Here is a 25306-nt window from a genome sequence, read left to right as displayed (position 1 = left end):
TACACTTATATAACCAATAACCAATAACTAAATACCTCAACGATATCTTTCATTTGCCTGCTCATGTCATTCAACCACAACTACTGCCCCTAACGCAAGCTTTCTGTAAAAAAAGATGTATAACCTCCAGGTGATGTCACATGACTAATGTTTAAGACTTGATAAAACTGCTCCCAGAGCCACAGAAGATATAGCACAATTGTTTTCACAGGCTGGGTAACATTCCTGACAAGCAAATCTGAAATCACCGGAATGCTCCTTTAGTGTTCAGAGTATCAGAGAAGTTTTTATGCCTACTGTGATGTCAGGAAATTTAAAAAATGTAAGTCAGAGTAAAGTCCCACAGCAGGCATTTCATTGAAGTTAAGTGTATAAACAGACTGACAGATCAGCACCACCAATGCTCAGTCTCCACCACTTGCTGGGAAAAAATACTTTCCGAAAAATGTCATCAAATCATTAGGACTGTTAAATTAGCTATTTTTATTTACAAGGCAGACTACACATACAGTACAGTTACAGGCTGCTCTGGGAAAAGCAAGCCTCACAGCAGTTCGACACACACCATCACATCAAAAGCTCCTGAGATCAAAGGAAAATTAATGACACTTGTCAAGAGAACACACTCAAAATCTACACCCACTTTTACAAAAAAAAAGAAAAAAATTTACACGGACTGAACACAACTGGTAGAGATGACAACATTTCCCCTTGGATTATAAATTGCTTTTATATTTTGTTTCTAGGATTAGTGCTTCAAAATCAAGTCTTACAGACAAAGGAGCACAATTTGGTTTTACGACTGACCTCAGAACAGATCCTACCAAGCAACATCATCATCTAGAATGATATATCTTCAGGAGTTGTACAGTACTCCGATGGAAAAATAAAATGTAACAATACATTGACAGATTTGAAACCTGCTTGTAACACCATTAGGGCTTTAATCCGGCTAATATTCTGTTGTGTAGTTTTCAAGTGTCTAACTAGTTAAAAGGACACTGATATTCACCCAAAGGACATCAAATCCTAAATACTCTCAAAGACTTGGATACACTCATGTAGGTTATGAAATAAGTAAGTACTTCCAGATTTTATATGCGCCATATTTATCTGTATATTTGTCAGGGAAAATGAAGAGTCTAGATTGCACTACAGATTGGATGGTTTTTGAGTAGGACCGTCAGGAGAGTAAAGGTTTGCTTTACAGGCAGCTAAAGTAATAGTTTGTAAACTAGGGCTCACTTGGGGGTAGCAAGACATTACAGGACACTTAGATAGAAATCCACTGTATAGAACACAAAACCTTGTTGAAGTGTAAGTTCAGTCATGCAGGATACTGATTCAAGTTCTATACATTACAGTTCTATCTAACAGGTCCCAAACAGTAACAGCTAGTACAGTCAGTATAAACCCTCGGTGTGGGGGCTGAGACACAGCGACGAGAGAGTAGTTGAACAATTTGTTTGTGTCCAGGAAGAAGAGGCTTTTAATGGCACAGTATCAAGTCCTTAATCTGCAGTCCGTAATAATGTTAGTGATTTGCTACTGAACGTCCAGTTGTGTTGAGGTTTGTTTTTTTTTTCTTTTTGTTTCTTTGTTTTTTAATCCAGGTAACGTGTGTGTTGTTCTAGTCTCACAGAGAAGGCGATGGTGGTGGAAGATTTGGGGCTCATGTCCGCCGAGGCTCCAGCCTGTAGGAGAGCTGCGTCAATGCCCTCTGGTTGTCAATCACACAGAGCTTCCTAACGTAACCCCGGACCTCCGCCTGATTCTTGTTAGGTTGGCATATTTCAGGGTCTAATGCAGCAAGAGAAGAAATAGAATAAGAAGGGGGACAAAAAATATAAAAATATGTTTAAAATCTGCTTGTAAAGCCACCAAGTAAATGTGCCAATAAATAATATGCACTTACTGAAAGGCTGGCTTCTACAGTGCCTCACTTGCCGTATTGTGTTAGCTATAATACGCTGATGAAATAAGCACAAATGATAATATTACATCAAACTTGAGTGAAGAACAGTATGACTAACTACTAAAAACACAAAACATCCCCAAAATGAATAAACAGCCCTTACAATCTGCATAGACACTTACCATTTTCTCAAAATTGACCATATTGTCAATGAATGTCTTGTTGCCTTCATGTGTAAATGTCATATCTGTAAAGAAATTCAAAACTTAACTACTGCCATGTTTATCTCAGAGCTCATTCTTACATGATGCAGTGACTGATACAGTATATGGCCATACCCTTGAGAAGGAGCGGCATAAAGGGGATGATTGGTGGTTCCAGTTTGGTAACAGTAAGTCTGTACGCCCGGTGGTTTCTGGATGGGTCCTGACATCAAACATAAGAAAATTGTCGAAGATAAATACTAATCTTAATGTACTCTTTTTAATGTGTTTGAGCTGACTTTAACATGCAACTCACCATCATGCTCTCAAACTCAGCATAGAACTTCTTAAACTTGGTGGGGAGTTTCTAGTAAGAAAAACAGAAGACCTCAGTGACATGTAGTTATTTTAAGTGTACAGGCTGAAGATCCAGAAAGGTCAATTTAATAATAGTGATTCATAATGTTTTTAATTTAGCTTTACCTCCCATGTCTGGCTCAGTCTGCTGACAGCAGGGTTACTCATCCCCATAATGATGGCAAAGAATGAATTCAGGTTCTTAAATTCCCGACAACTACGGACAAATATACACATATACACACATTCACACACAAGGAAGAAATAATCAATCCTGGTGATTCCAACAAGAATAATGCAGAGGAGGAATCAATCTAAACATCATATTATCGGTTGCACATTTTTTTTAATGGGGATAATTGCATTGTGAACCTCTGCAGCTGCACCGATGTGAATCTTCCCATCCTAACACTTTACAGAGTAGTGTGTCGGCATGCAGGAGGTACAGGGTACACAGTGCAGTAGTGGTTTGTGACAGTTTTCTTTAATGTCTAACTCATTTGTCTGTTGTGTGTGTAAATGATGTGAATTGTTTTTGTCTATACTTTTGTACTGTCATTTGTTTTTTGTGAACACTGTCTTGAAAAAGAGTGCTCAATCAGCCTACCTGTTAAAATATGTGAAAATGATGTGAGTGACATTCACCAGCAGATCCTACTCACTGTGCAGCTATCTTGATGAATTTCTTGAGGAGTTGGACTCTCTTACTCAGCTGTCCACAGAGGCAGACCTCAGTTACCACCCACAGCTGAACCTGGTTGAACCTCCGCAGGAACAGGTCCATGTTAGCTGTGGTTCTTCTGAAGCTCTGGCGGCCAAAAGTGTGATAGAGCAGCTCATGCTGGGCAGAACACAAGAGAAGACAATAACAGGTTTAGAGTAAATCCACTGGGTCCTGCCACCCTGCATCTATCAAACAGCAGTCCTGTAGGGTTGTTTTTAGGACTAACGATGCTGAACAAGAGTAGAAGGCCACATCTCTATGGTGTGAGTTCATTAACTAATTATATTTTAAGACTGTCTTCAGCCAACAATGATTTTGGACATTGGTCTTTTTCTATATATGAGCATTAGACCATGCATTCACAGAGACTCACAGTAAGTTGTATCTACCATATATGTATGCATGAGTGTAAGTGTGTGTATGCTACCTCATGTACACAGCTGAAGAGCTCCCAGTCAAACATTGTCATTTGATAAGCCAGGTCCTTAGAACTCATCAGCTCAAAAGTAGACATGGAGCCTGTAGAGGGCCCCTCCTGGTCTGGAAGAGGAGTCTGTTGCACACAGTCCACAAATACACACATTTGTGCAAATTCAAAGAACTCACAAAAATAGAGAGCACAAGTTCAACCACATCAAATTTTACTTTCCTTACTATACACATAAAATGTATTAGTATAATATATATATATGTAATCACCATCATAGCATAACCACGAAAAGAATACATGCTGTTATATTTGATAAAGAAAACAATTCAAAGTCAACAGTCATAATAGTCGTCTCTTACCAGGCTGCCAAGCTGGTCTCGAGGACAGACAAATAATCGACCGTTGATGCTCAGAGTAGAAAACACTGACACATCATTAGGCTTCAGGATTATTTTTTCTGTAACAAAAATGGGCAGATTTGAGCTTTTATGTGTTCCAATGCTGACTCAAATACAGGATATTCATTTACAAATAGCCACTGCAAAGACTGATAATCAAACTGTAGAAATTTTCTTTCACATCTAAAATAATCTGTCTTCTTACCACCTGCACAGGTGAGGTGGACCAACAGGAGCTCGTCAGTGGTACCAAGTTTGTCGGCCACAGCACTGATAACTTCCTTTCCTGTCGCCAATACAGCAACTCGGATAGTTGTGTACGTGTGATCCATGCAGTACACCTTCAACAGGACTAAACACACACATAAGTAACAATTAAACACCATAACATGATATCTGTCCTAATTTGGAATTCATTAAAACATAAATGTATAGCGTGAAGATGTTTTTTTTCGTCCACAGCAAACAACACAGGATTGAAAGTGTAAAACCTGGTTAGCAGTATCTAAAGGCTATAATGACCATTAAACCTGACAATGTGAACTTAATGACACAACTGGCAAAATAAGGATATTAATTCCAAAAACATTACTTCAATTTCCTACTCTAGGTGACTGACAAGTATAATATTCTCAAAGGACTCCTGCAGAGTTTTAACTATCAGACATGTTTCCTCAGCAATTTTCATGCCAATAACATTTTGTAATTTCTTACATACAAATATAAATGTTGGCTTTGGTATGATGGTGACATTATAGGAACAGTCAAGAGATCACCAAAATATTAGAATGTATCTTCTCATGGCCATACATCGACATCAGTCACTTACACAAATACTCTTATTGTTTGAGGCCTGCCACTGCCAGAGCGATAAAAAAAGAAGTTTTAAAATCACACAAACACTCCAACTTACTGTCATCTTGATTCCTGATGGCTTGTTTCTTCTGTAGCCTTTCCTCTCCGTCGCTGAATTGTCGTATAAGGGTCTTCTGTTAAATTGCATGACACACTGTGTAATCAGCTTCCACATCATTATGCAGCTGCAACATGTTGTTTAGTATTTTTATATGTCTTGGCATACCTTTTTTGTGGCTTTGGCTTCCTCTGAACTACAACGTGTTAAAGTGTGGAAACAAACAAATGACAGAATAAATAACTTGTTTTGGAGTTGTGACATAAAGTATACAGGGCAAGTTTAATGTGCAGGAGCTAAGAAACATACTGTAGTTTGACGACTTTCTCCAGGTCAGGAACCAAGTCTTTCAGAGCTCTGAGCATCCGGGAATCATTTGATAAACTTCCATACAGCTCCTACAGAAACAAGGAGGAGGAGTAAACATAAATTATCCTGTGTACATACATCTGGAGAGGCATTGTTGTGTGTTGTGATTTAATGCATTTGAAAGCTTACCTCAAGGAAAGATATTGCAGCAGGCTCCTCCTGTAGCAAGTATGTGTGTGTGTTGGCCCAGCGCAGGGCCAGAATGAGGACTCTTCTCTTACTGTTGAGCGCGTACTCCAACCTCTCCTGTTCAGAGCCAGGTGGAGATGCCGCATGGTAGGTGCACACAAGGTTAAAGATAAATACAAAGATGTAGATATTATCCTCCTGATACAGCCATCACACTGACAGACAATGATATCCAGTCGATATATTATTACTGATCCACTGCTCAAAGCCGGTAGCAACCACACTTGAAGGTTGAAATAACAACTACTACTTCTACTCTATGTCTTAATGGCAATTTTGACATTTTTGTTCTAAGGCTCTAAGTTGAGTATAACTAGGGGAATGTTTGCCTTGACTAACAGGTCTCTCAGCCTTTAACACTAACTGGGAGTTACTTGTCCACAACATCATCCATAAGACAGTTTTACTGCAACTCTGCCATAAAGACAAATAAGACAAGACCTTTGCAGCTGGGATTACAACTTGTTACTATGGTGTGAAGATGAAGTGTGCAGTTCATCAGTGCTGCTTCAGCTCTTCCATACAGTAAACACAACCAATAAGTTACACAATATGAGATGCAGTCAACACAACTCTTATAGTATAGCACAAACAATGGCCATATCAGTTCCTATCTAGCTGGGGTTTTCTATATTACATTCTGGCTACTGTTATACATTTGCTAATGTATCTAAGAAATGATTGTTTTAAAAAAGGAAATACAGTATATACCAAGGCAAGACAAAGCAAGAGAGAGAAAGGCAGAAAGGATATTGTGCCATGAGTAGAGGGCACAGCTGGCTGTTGGGCATGAAGACACAGTGCATGAGGACAAAATCATCCACTGCTGGGTCTAACATGAGAGAGAAAAACAGACACACAGCGAGAGGGAAGAGAGTCAGAGGAGGGAAAAGGAAGGAAATTGAGTGCAAAAGAATCAAGATGTTCAAAAGGTAGTGAAAATGCCTTTCATCATTAACCCATTTCATCTTGCTTATCTGTATATCCATCCATCTTTCAGTGTAATGGATTTGATAGTGTCTGTACTATCTGCCACATCCAGCTTAGGTTTTATTTAAGGGATTTAATGGAGGGTAAACCCACAGAAACTCATAAAAACTCTATATAAAACTAATGAATAGAAAACTTTAATATAAAGATAGAGTGAGTAAAAACACCTAGGCATAAATCTGTTACATAGCATGCAACTGAATAATACAAGTTTATAAAGACGTTGTGTTAAAGGAGAAAAATAAAAGTGAATCATAGTTTATTTCTTTGGTAGATATCAAAAAGCATATTGCCTTTTAAACGAGCAGCTGTCACTATCAGATGTCATTCATGAAACAAAACATGAACTCGACCAGCTATTCAAAATTAATTTAGGCCTAATAGCATATAATTAATTTAGCATTATAGTTATAGTATTCATTTTTCTGATTAGCAACCTGGTTCACTGTGATGTATGTCCATTCTCATGGTCTCCAGGAAGTGCTCAAGAACTTTCTCTGGAGTTCCTGATATCACAGTGTACCTGTGAAAGGTGAGAAGATATGAAGAATATGAAAAAGCCTGCTTTTGAGAGACAGACAGAGTCATAGAGACAGAGATGTGTGTAAGTACACTGTGCATGTGATACTCCACACAATCAAATACACACATACTTGATGCTTCCCAGGGTGGAGGCTCGAGGACTCTTTTCTAACACCAGCACAGCTTGTTCATGTTCTTTCAAACGCACTGTGTTGGCTTCCACATCCTGTAAATACAACAAGAGGCATGTAAAAACAAAACAACATACTGTAGTATTACTGAATGTCATAAAAGAAAGTGTGGCATTTAAAATGTAATACAGCTCATCTGCCAGAGGAGGGAGACAAACATCATACTATAGTCATTGTAACACCAGCCACATGGTGTTGCATGATGCTTCAGACTGTCTGAATGAATGGATCCGGACCTGTTTTCCTTTCCCTTGATTAAGCTGGTATTCAATGAAGTTCATCTGAACTTCATCCTATAAGTCAAAGACTTTTGACTCAGCAGTGACCTTGCAAAGTCACTGCAATAATTGACCAAAAGGAGTCATTCTGTGCTTGAGACCACCTGTGTGAGACCTCACTTCGATCCTATCTGTGTCGGGAATAAATGCCCAGCTCTGATCTGCCTACCCTGAGTATCCTGTTGAAGTCTTCCTTGTCCACACGAAGGAAGTGGCAGTGGTCCTCTCTCAGAACGATGGAGGCAGCACGAGGTGAATCTGTAACCAGGGCCAACTTCCCAAAGTCATCACCCTCGTGGAGCGTACACACTACCCCCTGAGACACACATACGCATGATTGCACACATAGGCAAAGACTCACCAAAATACAAATACACACAGACACAAAACACAGTTTGCAAGTCATCTTAAGCCCTGAAGAAAAGTCAGAAAGGGGATGAATCATCTGTGCCTCTGTGTGTGTGTGTGTGAAGGGTGCATGTATGCGCTTGTATGTATGTATGTATGTATGTATGTATGTATGTATGTATGTGATCGATGTGTATGCATGCAGATGAAAATAAATGTGCAGTACGTTTGCGCGTACACTGGTTATAAAGAAGTGTGTTGCTGTGTATTCATGTATGCATACAATCCCTTAAGCCATTTCATCATAGTGATGAGTCATAGTGAGCTGAGCAGAGTTTGCCAAACTCTGCTGGTGTTTCCCAGCCCCACAGGGCAGTTACTGCTGGTCTGCTCCATGCAGACATGAGCTACTCATATTAATCCATTACATACAGATGAAATATTATCAAATGAAGCAGAAAAACAAACCAATGCTCATGTGTCAAACGCAGAATGAGCATGCAAGTGGATGAATGCATTCAAGTGTGCCCACAAACGCACCTTGCCATAGATAACCACATTCACAGAGCCCTTCTGGATGATGTACCATGACGTGCCCTCCTCCCCTTGGTTGAACACTGGAAGATAAAGAAGACAAACACATATAACACCTACAGATTCTGTAAACTACGTACACAGATAAAAATTGTATCCTAGGACAAAGCAAAGACCTACACACAGTTCCAGCTTTCGCGTGCGACTCGAAGATCACAACACTTGCCAATTCCCTCTTCACCTGCACACAAGAACACACTGTTTCAAAACTCTCATTATATTGGATTTCACTGCACTGCAAAAATATTGTAGAGAACAGAAAAATGCATAGATCAGGGTTTTTAATGATTATTTAAAGTGACCTGGAAATCATTGCAGTCCATAATTAACAGTCCTTAGTCCATAATTTTTGTCTCTTGAATATATACCTTTGCTCTCTATATCTGCTTGTGCTGTATGTTTTCAAAACAGAATATACTCAAATTACCTTGCAAATTTTCCACATAAATTCATATTTTTAGTTGTATTTTATTGGATTGAAAAAACTGTTGTGCACAAGTATGGTCAAGTACGTCACATGGCGTGTTATGAGATTATGTCTTCTGTACTTTATAAGCATTGTTGGAGCACTGACTGGAGGTCAGTGAGACTGAAAATAATACGCTAATATTATAATACTGTAAATATAAGCTACTAGTAATAATAAATTAAAAATAATAAAAACTCTTGTAAGGGCCTATGCGGATTTAAGGACTCCTCTACATGGTGACTGCTTGCCAACACAAGCAGATTATGTGTAAAACTATGTCCCATTCCACTGGTAATAGAAATGCTGTAGTGTTAACAACCTCTCCCTCCGGTCTTAAAACCAAAAAGACTGTAACAGGTGGTTCTGGTGAATTAACGGCCTTCAAGGAAACTGGTACTGTCTCTTTAAAACAAAAGTGGATCAGCTGACTCACAGTGTTAGAGAGGTGAGCTAAGGCCTTGATGTGAAGCAGCTCATCATAGATGATCTCTAGGTCATCCCCTGTCCTCTGACCAGGCCTGCAGACACATACAGAGGATAGTCAGAATGAACTCACCATAAAGATTTCATGCACTTCACCTTTAATACACTGCAGTAAAATTAGTAAGGCCACATTCTAATGCAGAAATATTATGGCTGATTTGAAACAATTTGCTCAAATTATTTCACATACTAGTGTGACTCATTATAAATGCTCATTGTGGACTACATTTTGTTAAATTTTCCAACTCTCTTGCATAACTGAAATAGTAAAAAAAATAATGTAATAAGGTGGAAGTGAAATGAAAAAACTATAAATATATTTAATGTTTTGAAATGTATTAAATCAATGTCTTTTTTTTGTTTTCAAAGTGCAGCTTACAGCATGCAAGGTGTTGTGCATGTGGATTGTATTACTAGTGTAATGTTAGTAATACACTATTATTGACTGTTACTGACGATTTCCTAAGGATCATGCGCAGCAGTGCATCAGGGCCGATCTGAACAAGGAAGAGGATGGTCTCTGGCAGCTCTTCCTCACTTTCCCGCTTCTCTTCCTCACTAGGTAACGGTGTGTCCTCCTCTTCATCATCAAGAAATCGGTAGAACAGGTACTTGTCCTGGAAACCCAGCTCCTGGTCCACTGAAGACCAAACGAGCACACAGGGTCAATGCAAGAAGGGTAATCATACAAAACACAATCATGCCTTTTTCAGCAATTAGAGATAGTCATGCTTAAAAACTTCTAATTATTTTCCACTCTGGTATTCACACTGATACTTTCACTGTGTTTTGATGTTCTGAGTCAATAAAGCCCATTCTGTGTCAATCTGTGACACTTAAAAATCTCAAAAGTTAGCGTCCAACTCATCCTCTGAATGGCACTTAATACAATACAAGGATATGAATATGTGAAGAATTACATTTTCCAGGTTTTTCCTTCTCAGCAGCGCTCCAAGACTACAGTCTGTCACTACAATTATGTAATGTGTGTACTATGATGGAGAAAGCCAAAATGATAGTTACCATGATTAAGTACCCCTTCTTCCAGTAGTGCCTGCCACATCCCAACAGCATGGGATCGTGTGAGAACACAGGCACTCTGCAGCACCAGCCAATCCACCAGCTCTGTGCCGACACAGCACTGTCTGCAATATATACATTGCTTGAATATTAAGTGAAGAGAAATTTAAAATAGCTCACCTATTTATACTCATAATTTTGTTTAAACACACACAGTTGTAACTGCAGACGAACACTCTTACCTGTATGTCTTGAGGTGGTACTTCCTGTCCCGAATCATGTGCGGGGCTCTGGACAGGATGGCATTGCGGAGAACCTTTCCCGCTCTCTGCAGCTTCTCTGAGGGTATCTACAGAACATCAGAGAGGCATGAACTCATCAGAGGTAAAATTTCTGATACTTAAGCTGACTCCAGGCTGTAACATTTATACGGACACAGGCAAGAGAAATATCAGTCTGACAACATATTTTGAAGAAAACAAAAAGCCATATCGTTAGTGGACACAGAAATGGAAAATGTTTCTAGCATGGACCTACATGAACATAAGCCAACACCATAATTATTATCATCATACCATTTTTTGTAAAAGAACAGGACAGACTCAAGTTATCCCCCTAAAAAACAGATAATTAATGGTTCAAACCTGAAGGTCTGAAACCTTGGTGTTTTTGTGCTGGTTCCAGAAATGTTTGTACAAATTTCCATGAGACGGTAAAGGCAAGACACACAAGATTCTTCCCATAGATTGGAGGTTGTGTGAAGTGCTGCTCAAGAAATATAACTCCGATCGGCCAGATGGTGGCACTATAAGACGGAACTTTATCTATTGGCTTATGACTTTTGAACCATAAGTCTCACAAACGTTCTGTTTTTTTGTGTATTCTGTGAGTCCAGACAAATCCTCATATGTCACCCCCATATGGATAGATTTTCCTCTATAAATTAGAAATTGTTTGTCCAATCATTATAAAACATGCAGGATATATTTCATAATAAGTTTGAACCAGGTGTATAAATCTATTTTGAATTTGCTCAAAAGGTGGTCCCAACATTTCCAAACACTGCCTGGGCTTGGTGCCACAAATAATGACAGTTTGTCCAAACATCACCAAACTTGGTCGATATCTGTAATTAAGTTTGGTGGAGCCTTCAACTTTTAACGGCATGTGTTAGCTTGAATCCCAGAATCACCACTTGCAGCTATAATTGAGTTATTAAATCTTGATTGATATATGTGAAGTATGTGAATGTGTGTATCATATATATTTGTATGTGCATTGTTCACTAATATCTATGTCAGAATATTTCCAGTTTGCCCACTATTATTAAAACACATGCAGTATAACACTATATAGCATTCATATCAGTAAAACTGCATCAAACAAAGTACATGCAAGCAAACACATCCTATATAGATCACACCTGCATCTTACACGGAGGAAAAGGGCAGATGTGTATACATTCACACAACTGCTGTTCAAAACAACAAAGGAAGGCATGCTAATTGGGCAGATGGGATCTTTCTTCTATGTGCATGCATTAGCCAGTATTAGCATAACTACAGAGGATCACAGCTGTGAGTCATAGCTTGTCTCTGCTCAGAGAACACACACACACACACACCTCCAAAATCCATTCTGACATTCTCAATCATTCACAGACATGAAAGTATGCGTCGGTGTACAATTTTACAGTGGTCAGTTCATTACATTCAGCATACTTTTGATTTCAAATATTGAATACAAAACGTTGACAATGAACAACAACGACATCAGAATAACTACTAACTAAATACTTCAAACATCAGACTAAAAACATGCTTGCACAACCCTCAATGCTCAGTCCCTAGATATTCTGGCAGAAGCTACATTATACTGAGTGAGCTTTTGGTTCATTCATGCTTTGTGTGCCCTGAGGAAGGATACAGTTTATTTAACGGATCAAATCGCCATGTAGAACTTCTTTTTTTTTTTTTTTAAGATTTCTTTCAGCACAGACTTCTTTATTTAACTAGACAGACAGGAAACAGGAGAGAGAGGGGGGTGTGACATGCAGCAAAGGACCTCTGGCTGAGACTCGAACCGGGGTCAGCTGTGTACGCGGCATGCGCTCTAACCACTCGACCGCCTGCGAGCCGTTAAACTTCTTTTTACTTTCCATATGAATACAAGACAGAAGTCCAAAGAGTTAGTATTTACCTTGTTATGAGCTTTGTTTGCAGAGTCTGAGTTCATGTTGTCTTTGTCTGTGAGTCCTAAGGAGAGAAATATTCCTTTAGAATGGAAGATTTCTACAGGATACAGACACTTTCTATTCCAAAACTATCAAAATATGACCTATTTATTGTGAAACTTACATGTTCCTGATAAACATCTGGCTGAAAACAAGCATTATGATTTTAAAATTGAAGATGGAGCGCTTTAAAATTACAAATATGTAATGTGTGCGTTTATTCCATGAAAAAAAAAAAGTACAATTCAATGAAAATTATGGTCCATGTTGGATTATGCCATTCTCTAATGTTTCCTTTTTAAATAATTATACTTGTTTACAACCTTTTTTAACAATCTATTTAGTTTTGGACCTCATTACTATCTTTACTGTTTCCTGAACAACTACACTCAGATCTGGTAATGAACCACATCAGCAACATTTACTGCACAGCGTTTCTTTCATTCAACTGTGTGTGCACATCTACTCACTATCATTGTTGGATCCACTCTCCATAGCTCCATAAGGAGGGGCCAACAGTCCAGCCAGGCTCTGACGATACTTCTGCAGGACCAAACACACAGACATACATCAGAGCATTTACACCTCAACCATTTTAATGTATCTGCAGTTATTAGGCATCATTATCTATTAGTGGTTAAAACCCATTACATTTCTCCCTGCGTCTTTCTCTGTCACACAATGTTACTTTCAAACACACACAGTGCAAATGCCCCTCAAAACAAAGCCCTTTGTACAACCAAGATCATTTACATGCAGAACAACTAACATTATATAACACACACACACACACACACACACACACACCCACACACAAGCATTCAAACCAGGGCTAGTGCGAACAGCCGAAGCTGCTGAATGTGTACAGATGCTGTCCTTACAGATGTTAACAACAGTAAAGTGTGTTCACATCTCTGTAGCTGAGACACTGTCACTGCTCTTTTGCAAGGTAATTTCCCATGTCTTCTAAGAACTACCAGGAACACACACACACACACACACACACACACACTCACAAAGAAAGCGCGAGACATAGCGAGCATCTGTTTGACCTAAAGACACAAACACATCCCTATCTATGTTTTTTCACACACAACCAGGAAGACAATAAAACTGTTATCCAGATCGCAATGTCAAGAAACAGTTGCTGGGACGTGCCAATTCCATTTTGTGAGAAATCGGCAAAAATGTATAAAAATAAATACCAGAGTAAAACACTATCTAGCTCACATGAACACTGCAAATACTGTTGGCAAATAACCACAGACTACACACTAATACAGTTGAAGAGTCAAACTCACCTGAAGTGAAACACTCAGCTGCCTAGTACTGGAGGGACTAAAGCCCCAGAGAGCTGCCCTCTGCTCCTTTACAACTCACACACACGCCACTGGATAGCATCCTGCTCAAAACAGGCTGCTCTCTTCATTTCTCTCTCTCTCTCTCTCTCTCTCTCTCTCTCTCTCTCTCTCTCTCTCTCTCTCTCTCTCTCTCTCTCTCTCTCTCTCTCTCTCTCTCTCTCTCTCTCTCTCTCTCTCTCTCTCTCTCTCTCTCTCTCTCTCTCTCTCTCTCTCTCTCTCTCTCTCTCTCTCTCTCTCTCTCTCTCTCTCTCGCTCACACACACTCAGTTGCCCGAGTCTCTTTCTACGTCTCTCTCGCTCCCTCTCTCGCTGTGGTCGAGCCAAGACCCGGACCACTTTCTCTCACAGGTTACCACGGTGATCTGAGTGTCTGTATGACTGAGCTACTCCAGTGGAGGAAGAGAATGAGGGCGGCAGGGGGAGAAAGAAAGCTACAGAGGAGGGAAAGAAAGGGGTAGTGAGGGAGAGGATGGAGCAGAAGGAAAGGAAAGAGGCTGGCAAAAGACACAACATGGCCAATATAAGAGAGAGGAAGTGGGCAAGAGAAATATAGAGCGAGTGAAAGGGACAGAGGAGTAAATAAGGAAAGAGAAACACTCAAAACCAGGCCACCATAGTCCAGGGCCATGCAACCAACCAGCCAAGTATCAGCTGTAAACTGTTTGATGAACTGTGCGTTTACATATATCTGTCAAAAACAACAAGCTGTTTCACATTTACACTCCATTTATTCATCTCACTTTCACTTGCTGAGAATTATGGAACAGCGCTTTTTTCTTTCATCCTTTCATCAAACACATGACTGCATTCATCCTGTAGCTTTATAGTCCTCGCCACACACAAACACATGCACACAAATTAGTCCATGCACACACACATAAACACAAAGATCCTTTTACTATGAGCTGAATAAGATTCAAAAGAGGACAACCTCAGGCTATGTTTTCTGTTCCATGTCTACTGTCCTAAAATAGACAGCAGAGAGGGAGGCTGAGTGCACTTAGTTGGCAAACACACACACTACAAGCTCAATAATAAGATAGCACAAATGCTTTAATAACCAATTATTGTCCTATCTCGCATTTATGTGCCTCTAGGGCATAAAATGGAGGTATCAAGTATCTGTAAACCCAATCTGTACTCAATGAATAATAATACTAATACTAATGATAATAATAATGATTAGACAAAAGAGGCCTTTTTTCTTTTCCTTTTTTCCATGAATCACATTAATAGATAGAAAAAAAGTGTTTTGTATTGAGAGGACACTCATAGCAGAAAAGCCATCAAAATAACATTTATGAGGGGTCACACTGTCATGATGGTTTGATTCCAGCAGCACACCTTTGTTTCATGTCATACTCTCTCTACACCTGTTTCCTGTCTTTCTCTGCACTTTTAACTGTCAAATAAAGAAAACAAATAATGTTCACAATATTATTTGATTCATTATGAAAACTGTTTTTGTAATACTGCTGTGACCTAAAATTGGACCTCATGGAAAAAGTTTATTTAAAGGGCGTCCTGGGTGCAGAGTGGCTAAAACTATATGCGGTATTACATTACAGACCTTTGTTACATGTCAGCCCCCATTTCAACCATGTTTCTTCTCTCGCTCTACTGTGACTATCATAAGGATTAAAAGTGCCAAAAAGTTTACATTACACAAAAGAGCCCAAAATCTTCATAACCAAAACCTTTAGTAAATGTAGGATGTGATGCATGATTCAATCAATTCATGCGTCACTGAAAATCTGAGTGGATATCTGTCCGCTGTTACTCATCAGAGCCGTAATATCGTCCCATTTTCTCCTTGTCATCATTGTAGAAAAAACTCCAGAGATTATGTTTCACAGTGGCCTATTGAGTTAGTTCAGCTCTAAATACTTCTGAAATCAAGACGTGTACATTAGTGAGTGTCCTTCAGCCTCAACGCTTGATTTTATGGTGCTGATATATAAAATAATTTCTGTGATTTAAGTGTGACCTTTGACCTCAATATAAGTAGGGCCAAAAAGAGCCCTATAATTCAAAGAAAAGCCAGCCACTTGCTTTACACAATGAAAAACAACTGATTAAACAATATAGCACACACTCTGACTGTGAAGCTACAGTTAACCCAGTCACTGCTCTGCAGGGACTCTCTCTCTGAAAGGGACCCTGGGAATGAAGAGCCCTTGGAGAGGTCTAACGTCAACAAGGACGCCCACAGAGAGGCAGCTTCTACAATGCAAACTCTCTAACAAGATGCCTGTGTCGAGGCCAAAGCCATGTTGTTGCTGAGTATTGTTTCTATGCAGAGTTTGCAATATCTGATACATCTGCTGACAGTGACTTTTTATATTCTGGAGAAGAGTCCTTTACTTTACAGTATTATTGACTTCTGTTCTCTTTGGTACAATGCACAGCATTGTGTTTTATTGATACTGAGGTAGACTAATATGCAGCAGGAATATCAATACCATATCTTACTCACTGAAATGACCCCAGTGCATAACCTTTACCTGCTATAAAGGCAAAAATGAGTTGAATGCTGCAGTGTGTGTTTGTAAATACTCATCATAAAGAAGCTCACTTTTCAATATTAAAATTGCTCTGTGAAGCGAAAAAGTTTTATTTCTGTATTCAAACAATTCATTTTGAGTCACAGAGAGACTTTCCTGTACAGCAATAATTGTTTTTGCACTTTTATTTTACTAATATCTAAGACCTCAATGATATCTTACTGTATAATTAAAAAAACTGTATGTGATATTCAACTGTTAGTTGAGGGGTTGGGGCATGTACTACTGAAATAAAATGTGGCTATAAATTTGTGATTTCTTTCAAATCAAATTTAGCCCATATACCATTATGTGCTGATGGCTTAAAGGAATGTGATTTTCCTTCATACATGAAGTTAGATCATTATCATTAAATTGTAAAAATAACAATCTACAGATATTTCTTTTTTATTCACATTCCTTATCTCAATAGGCTACTTTTAACTTTTTTGTCATAACTGCAAAAGCACAGGTATAAATAATGATGTTAATTACTGAAAATGGAAAGTTACTGGACTGGAGCCATAATTAATGTTTATAATTACACCTGTGTTTTTCCTGCAGTGAGGAAGTCTAAACCTCTCTAAAATGTTGCTAGTTCCACTTTGGACACCATTTTGCTTTTAGAACTGCCTTAATTAATTGGTATCATTCATCAGAGATTTTGGTTCATATTAACATAATTTCACGCAGTAGCTGCAGATTTGTTGGATGCACATTCATGATGTGAATCTCCCATTCCACCACATCCCAAAGGTGCTCTATTGGACGCAGATCTGGTGGCTGGATCTGGAGGCCATTTGAGTAAGGTGAACTCATTGTCATGTTCAAGAAACCAGTTTGGGATTATTACTTTGTCACATGGCATGTATTCTGCTGGAAGTAGCTGTTAGAAGATGGGTACACTGTGATCATGAATGGATGGACATGGTCAGTAACAATACTCAGGTTGGCTATAGCGTTTAAACGATGCTCAGTTCAGACTAAGGATTCCAAAGTTCTGATGCTTGGTTTGAACTTTAGCAGATCGTCTTGATCATCATGTCTACATGTATAAATTTGCTGCCACATGATGGACGGATTAAACATTTGTGTTAATGAGCAGTTAAACAGGTGTACCTAATAAAGTGCCCAACACAATAAAAAAAGTCTAGATCTCAACTATCAGTCTCAATCCTAAACCACAGCTCCTCGTTTTTTTCTGTTGTATCCATGATGGTACAGTGATTTGTCTTTTGATGTGATGTGCATCTGAGCTGAACTGTAAAAAAAAAAAAAAAAAAGTTGCCATGGATTCTCTGCACTTATCATTTCTAGATTCCCTTGTATTGTAAAGGCTGCAATACACCACAACAGGCTGTGAAAACAATAGTCTTCTAATATTACACACAAGCACACACAGGTATGTGTTGTACATACACATTCTCTCACCCTCTCTGTACCTTTAAAATCATTTTGAGAAATGTCACCTTAGGTGTGTATCCAATAGGTGGAACCGAAGGCAGTTATGGTGGACAGCCCTCTTGTGGTTAAAGAGACAACTACAATAGAAGGTTATCTCAACAGTACGGACTCTAAGGGGAAAACGCTTTCCAAGATAGAAAACCTTTAGGTACACTACCAAAACAGAGTTCATGGTGAATAATGAAGTTCCAGCTTACACTCACAGCTGCATATAGTACCTCACAGACCTTTTTAAAAGTTTCTCTCTCTCTCTCTCTCTCTCTCTCTCTCTCTCTCACCTCCCAAAGGGTCTTGAACTCCCTCTGTTCGATTCGAAGCAGCTCACTGGTCTCTCTGCTGACAATGGTAGCATGGCGTGGTGTGTTGTCCAGGATGGACTCCCCAAATGCTGTGCCAATCCCCAGAGTACAGATGGCGACAGCATCCTGCGCACAAACAAACAGCCATTGGTCAATTAATCACGTGACAAAAAATGACAATTTTTGACAATACAATAATGGTTTATGTCGTTTCTTAAGCAAAAATGTCAGATATTTGCTGGTTCCAGTTTCTAAAATGTGAAAGTTTTAGGCTTTTCTTCATCATACAGTATAGTAAACTGAATATTTTGGGGATTTAAACTGTTGCTAGGGCAAACAAGACATTTGAAGATTTCACTTTGGACTGTTGAAAATTACAATGGCCATGTTTCACTTTCTTCTGAAATGTTTATAGATAAAACGATAATTCTCTAAATCAAGAAAATAATCAGCAGATTAATCGAATTAAAATTGTTAGTTTCAGCCTTACACAACATATTGTATTTATTTGAACAAATGCTTGTTTGAGAATACATGTGTTGGAGACAATCAGCACTGCTGTGAGACTACACACAGCAGAGAGAGAGTAGCAGAGTGATATATATGAAGGTTTGCATTTGAAAATGGACAGACATGGAAAGCAGACAGTTTAATATATGGCAATGGATGTAAATCCGTTCATATATGAGAGACCTGACACTCTAAGTAAAATATCTCTAGGTGCTGGATATAATTGGACAGGCTAGTGACAAGCAAACACACACACGTAATGTCCACTGATTTATAGCAGTGTTCTTAATGCTATGAAAACCTTTTCAGCTGTCCAAACTGACATTTCAAATATAGCCACAGAAACTAGGCCACCAATGGCACTTTAGGGCTACATACATGAAAAGGACGTTTCACAATGAAAGGGTTTCTTATCTCCATCTTTCACTAGGAACAAATCCTCTCTGCTCTCCCACATGTCATTCTTCGGTATAACCCTATTTTCACACTCTTCTATAAATGGTGTAGCAAAAAGCATAACACTCAGAGGACCTGTTTTCTGTGCTGTGGCAGCTTTGCTCCAGCAAATTTAAGCATGGAGACATGAGTTAATGTAGTAGAACAGTGTCAGCATTCAAGAGAGTTGTACAGCCTGGATCTTCACAGAAACGGTTATGGTAGAAAATAATACAAGAGAAGCAGAGAATGGCTGCCATTAAAATGGTGCATCTTCAATAAAAATAGAAAGGAAATTACAGAATGCATCAAGTTGTGTTCCTATACCTAAATTCAATTAATCATTCATTCATTCATTCATTGAAATTCATGAACTTGAACACCTGATCTTACCTGGTGGTTGGCGGTTTCTGACACTTTCACATCTAGGGAGCCAGAGAGAACAGCGTACCAGCTGGTGCCAATGTCTCCCTGTCGAAACACTGTGTACAGTATTGTAACAACATTTACATTTCTCTTAGTGGACACACAGCACATCAACTCATTCATCAACACACTTATGCCACATGTATATCACCACTACATTTGGTTTGCTGCTGAAGTTGAAATGTCTTACAATACTGCTAGTTGCATTTTTGAATACAGTTATATTTGATTACAAAATGTTTTTTCTTTCAAATCGTAGGCAATATTTTCAAACCTTCCTCATATTTGCGAGATACAGACAGTGTTAGATAGCGTTAGATGATCCGGTGTGAAAAGAATGACTTACATGTGTGTTTTGATGTTGTGCTGATAATAATTCTATAAGAAAAGATACCTTTTTCAAAATGATAGAAACAACATTATGGAAAATGTGTATCGTCTATCCCCAGTGGGAAAGGAGAGAAATATTTGCTGCTGAACTGGGGAAAAAAATAATGCTAAAATTACATGCAAAAGGAATAATGCTGAAACTGTTAGTTAGTTAATCAATTAGTTGATAGAGAAATAGCCGACAGCGATTTTGATAATCAAATCATTGTTTAAGTCAATAAGTTTTGGACAGTTGAACAAACAAAACAAACTTTTTGAAGATGTCACCCTCAGCTCTGGGACTATTTATGTGACAGATCATGCAATAATGAAGCAATCGTCAGGGCAATACTAATATGTGGTAACATTGATATCCTATACTGACTGTTAAAAATAAAGTTTGCATTATTTATGTATGGAGTGGTATGTACACATTAATTAAAATGATCACAGTATTTTGAAGTATGATCCACTGGAATGCAAAGAGTCAAATCAACAAAAAACAGCAATATACTGTCATACTATATAATGATAGAGTATACTGTACTGTATGTCTGTGCGTGTATGTGTGTGTATGTACATACATGTGATTCCTTTCTCCAGGCATTCATAGAAGGCACAGGCACAGATCTGCAGTAAAAGCGGTGGTGGGAACCTCTGGAAGGCTTTGACTTCTCTCAGTCTGGTCAAAATAATATCCACATCCTCTCCTGAGCGCTCTGCAGGCCTGTGCACAGAAGACCAACCACCAGATCTAACATGAGGTGTTTAAGAACCATACCAGAGGAATTGCATGTTTCAGCCTGAACTGCTACATAACCATTTTAAACATAATTGATTAAATGTATGATGTAACTTGTTCATAGTGATAATTATCTACATCAAGTGAGACCATTTTTGCCTGAAGGGTAAGATAGGAATCAAAAACTTAATTTGGAAGATGGTGAACAATTAAGTTAAATATTTACAAAATCAACAGTGTAGTCCTTTTCATTGTTTTGGTGCTATCTATGTATTTATGTGTGTGTGTGTGTGTGTGTGTGTGTGTGTGTGTGTGTGTGTGTGTGTGTGTGTGTGTGTGTGTGTGTGTGTGTGTATGCTGACTTCATTGTGCTGTGGTATTTTAGCAATGACAGTGGAGAGCTGCAGGCGCTACTTCTCTCAGCCCAGACCCCCCACTGGGCGTTGATGTAAGATCTCATTTGTACTAGTGCTGTTTCTAATACGCTTAAATCTGCGCACACACACGCACAAGCACATCTTGTTGGACATCCATGCGGGCGCACAGACAGGAGAACAAACAGAAGTTTAATCTGAGAGCTTAAACATTCTGTTCTGCAACGTGGTGGTGAAACACTACAGAGCTGAAATAGCTCAGAGTAACACAATGCAGTTAGCACCATTCATTCATTTTCCCTTGCTAGTGACTCATCCTTACACGTGTATGTGTGTACTGTGTATGTGTGTGTTCATACAGACTAGCTAATGCACTGTGGGCTTCTTCCTTCGCAGTCGAGAGGCTGTCTATCCCCTCTCCTCCTTCATCTCCTTCCTCTTCCCTCATTCTCAGCTCTCTCTTCTTTGTATGCCTCCACTAAACATTTCTCTAATCTCTATCCATTTCTCTCCTCTCTCAAGATTTGCCTGTTTCTCTCTGGGACATGATAGGCAAGATGGAAAAGAACTAATGACCTTCTTCTTTAAGCTACCCATTTTCTCCTCTCCATTACTGGTGCATTCACTTTTGCCTCCATCCATTAAATCCCACCACTAACAGACCCTCACATACCATCCTCCCATTATTATCCCTTTACTTCTGCTTTGCAAACTCACAGGCAGTGATGATTCCCCCTTTACCAACATGCACATATATATATGCAGTGATAAATATACACACATTTGTGTCCCTGAGCGGTGGATTGTCCTCAGCACCAAGGATGGTACTCCCAGATAAACACAGACTACGCCTAAAGGGCTATACAGTACAACACATCTTCCAGTCCCACAACATCTGCCACGAGCTCAGGGCTATTACAGATGGGTCTTTTTTCTCTCTTTTTTTGTGTCTGACTCATCCTCCCATCATCCACCTCCTGCCTGTGTATTGGCCCTCGGTGCTCCGACAGAGCATCATATCCCTATGTAGGCTGGGTTATTGGTTTAGACAGGTGGACTCCCACACACTGCAACAGGGAGAGACAGGGAGGTTAACTCTGCAAGGTTGAATGGGTAATACAAGCTTCACCCTTCACCTATCTGTCTGCAATGAAACTGTTAAGATCTGTCAGTTATAATCCCCTGGTTAATGCCTTGTTATCTTGTTCTTTTTCAGTTGTTGTCCTGTTCTTGCTCGCTCCCTGCCTGTCCAAAGGAATCTGCCTCCCCCATTGGTGTGAGCCGGATGTGACCTGAGAGCTGTGCACCTTATCTCACTCTTCCCCCCCCATCTCTCTTTTCTCTCTTCCTTGCCTTCCCCTTCCTCAGTCTTTTGCCCCCACTGCTCATGTCAGCCAAGATCTCAGTTTTCAATTTCAAATAATGACACACACACACACACACACACACACACACACACACACAAACACAGAGATATAAAACTCTAGCCGATTTACTAATCCACTGTCAGGACATACTGAAAAGGAAATGGAGAGACACCAGAAGGTGCTGCAGATTGTTTTAGGAAACATCCATCTGGAAAATTCCAGACATCATAGGTTAATTTGTAGTGGCCAACAAAAATGTCAATACAAACAGATTTCCCAAGCTGGCATATTAATATATTACTGTAGCACTTGAGACTCTTGTATGTACACACTTCTCTTAACACCCATCTGCACCACCACAAAACACCCTGAGAACCCGTAAAAAACACTGAATATATCAGAATAAACACAGCCTACAATTAAGTAAATAATAAATCACTCACTCTTGACATATCTGCAAATTGTCTAATAAATTGTTTGTATGAGACAATGTATTCATCTTGAAAGACCTTTTCCTCTTGGCAGTTGCTTTTGTTTTGAACTTATTGTGATCTGAAAGCCCAAAACGCCCTGCTCTTCCATTGCTCTGCAGTAAAGGGAACATAAACCTCATCTGGCATCTGTGCTGGTGTCTTGTGTATTGACTGGACCCTCTACCACCTGCCCCAGGCAACACTGAACAGATCATATCTCACTTACTTCACACTCAATGGCAATAAATGTCTATGGACAGATACATTAGATACAGTCATATCTTAACCTAGTCTTTCTTTACTTCATCTCCCTCCACCCTCATCGCCTCTTGCTCTTCACTTGCTCACATCAACAGCTACTGTAGATGAAAACTCCCAAACACACACACACACACACACATTGCTGGATATTGATTAAATAAGAGGCGCATAGCTGAGGAGCACTGAGTGCTATACAATGAGATCCTGTCCAATCTAATCTAACGATGGAGCCTGTCCTCACTGACACCCATCAACTACTGCATGTAGCCTGCTGTTGGGTGGATGTTTTCATCCTAAAGACCAGATAAGACAGACTTTTAGCACAGGCCTCTCCAATTCTCCAAATCCAACAACAAACACACTCAACTACAGCTCAAATCATTCATTTTGGCAAACATTACCAAAATTTAGTGGCTCAGCCTCTCAAATGTGAATATTTGGTGAGTTTCTTGGTTGTTTTTTATGACAAAAACAAACAAGTAGTCACCTTTGGCTAGGAGAACTATGACTGATGATGATTTTTTAATAGGCAGAAATATTATAATACTACTATTATTATAATACTATAATACTAACCTCTATCAATGTCACATTATTCTAGCACACTTTATTTACATCAACATGCATAATCATAGGTGATGGTGAGAAGAGAACATGGTAGGTTCACGTTGCTCATGGTAACGTGAGGATGTCTCATAGTGAGGTATGTACAGTAGTGTATGTGTGGGTGTATGAGCTCTTAGGGGTGTTGGTCGGCATTGTTTCAGGTGTGAAGTGTATCATCTTCAGTGATTAGTGCATAGCTGCCCTTTCATTTTGTTTATTTATTTACGCCTAATACACCCTCTCTCTTAGATACTATGCTTTTTTGGCACAGTGCGACTGCAGGAGAGGACCTTTAACATTAAGAGGATTATATTGGACTACAAGGTTTTCTAAACCAGCTAAATCTTAAAGCAGCTTCTGCACTGGGAAATGAACATAAGAGTTGTTAATGTCCTGTAAATTGGCTGCTCAGTTATTCTAACCTGTTCAGTCAGACCAGACAAACCTCAGCCTCACATGCAGCAAGCATGGAGACAGCTGCCTCTAATCCTTATTCTCAGGAAATCTCTAACATCCACCCTACTCAGTGGTATTTCTATCGCTAAAAACGTACAACTATTTGATTTAAGCACACAGGCATAAACCATGTGAGTCTAATCATCATCTACAGTATTTCAGCCCATGCAGTGCAGAGACATCCCGGTGAACCTAGAAGCCACCAACGCCTTTTTGACCGCGGTGATACTAATCCACTATTACAATATATATAATAAAAACAGGGTGCATTTTGTTAAACACTGCAGCCTTTAAGATCACTTGACATGCGGGTAATATTCATAGACTATATGGTAATATTCGCTAAACCTGGCGATTATCTTCAGTAGCCTATGCCAAAAAATATATATAAGGCGCATCGCGTTATCATTGCACACTCACACACTGCACACGCAGACTAATCACGTTGACGCGGATGAATGAAGAAGGTTTGAGAAATCACAAGCATGTGAAGAGCATCGTGGAGTGTGTGTTCACCCACCTTTTATCCAGGCAACAGATCCACTCCACCGATGGGGACAGGCTTGGGGACGTCTGCACCGCGACCATTTTCTCCGGCCGTGTCGACAGGCGCTGTGATGCTACCGACGGAGGCTTCCCGGTTGTTGGTGGTCGTTAATGAATGTGAGCTCCGGCTGCGCCCCCTCCCCGCCCCTCTGCTTCGAGCTGCCTCACACACAACCACAGACTGCTGCTGTTGCTGCCTTCATCATGGCATGCAGATTACTTAGGTCAGTCTGCCTTAATGGGCTTTTTGAGGGCAACTGCTGTGCTCCAAAATCACTGCATAACGGTGCTTTGGAGAAATAATTCACATTTTACATATTGTGGCTATAAGGTATTAGGATATAATATGGAAACAGGAGTAGGCTATACCTTAAAAGGAATACTATGAACAATACTAAAAATAGGTCCATTGTTGTGTAGAGCAATCTGTAATCACATTTGTTGGAGG

At 39.4% G+C, this 25306-nt stretch overlaps 1 protein-coding gene across 2 annotated transcripts; it reads right to left on the bottom strand.

Moving 5' to 3' along the window:
- Positions 1–1672: 1672 nt before the first annotated feature.
- On the bottom strand, positions 1673–24900 carry LOC128368569 (rap guanine nucleotide exchange factor 4-like). 2 transcript variants are annotated; one of them, XM_053329415.1, is made up of 30 exons: positions 24833–24900; positions 20618–20760; positions 19632–19720; positions 18273–18419; positions 13097–13169; positions 12593–12648; positions 10636–10742; positions 10397–10518; positions 9830–10013; positions 9324–9408; positions 8542–8602; positions 8368–8444; positions 7649–7795; positions 7142–7236; positions 6926–7011; positions 6252–6330; positions 5439–5589; positions 5250–5338; positions 5109–5136; positions 4941–5016; positions 4233–4379; positions 3989–4086; positions 3627–3752; positions 3138–3316; positions 2602–2692; positions 2435–2485; positions 2254–2341; positions 2098–2162; positions 1916–1970; positions 1673–1800 (listed from the first exon to the last, which is right to left on the bottom strand). In XM_053329415.1, the coding sequence occupies exons 1-30, from the start codon at positions 24898–24900 to the stop codon at positions 1673–1675; spliced, it is 2991 nt and encodes a 996-aa protein (XP_053185390.1). The 2 variants fall into 2 exon arrangements, with proteins under 2 accessions (XP_053185390.1, XP_053185391.1); XM_053329416.1 differs by lacking the exon at positions 12593–12648 and adding an exon at positions 11257–11276.
- Between the last annotated feature and the right edge of the window lie 406 nt (positions 24901–25306).

The sequence above is a fragment of the Scomber japonicus genome, chromosome 12 (assembly GCF_027409825.1).
Source record: "Scomber japonicus isolate fScoJap1 chromosome 12, fScoJap1.pri, whole genome shotgun sequence".
Taxonomy (NCBI): Eukaryota; Metazoa; Chordata; class Actinopteri; order Scombriformes; family Scombridae; genus Scomber; species Scomber japonicus.
The sequence above is the reverse complement of the archived record's forward strand: the minus strand, read 5'-3'. Positions and strand labels throughout refer to the sequence as shown.

Coding starts and splice junctions, on each gene's coding strand:
- LOC128368569 (XM_053329415.1), bottom strand. CDS start 24,900: ATGGTCGCGGTGCAGACGTCCCCAAGCCTGTCCCCATCGGTGGAGTGG. Junction 9,409..9,829: donor CGCATGATCCTTAGGAAATC/GTCAGTAACAGT, acceptor ATGTGTCTGCAG/GCCTGGTCAGAGGACAGGGG. Junction 7,796..8,367: donor ATGTGGTTATCTATGGCAAG/GTGCGTTTGTGG, acceptor TGTGTGTCTCAG/GGGGTAGTGTGTACGCTCCA.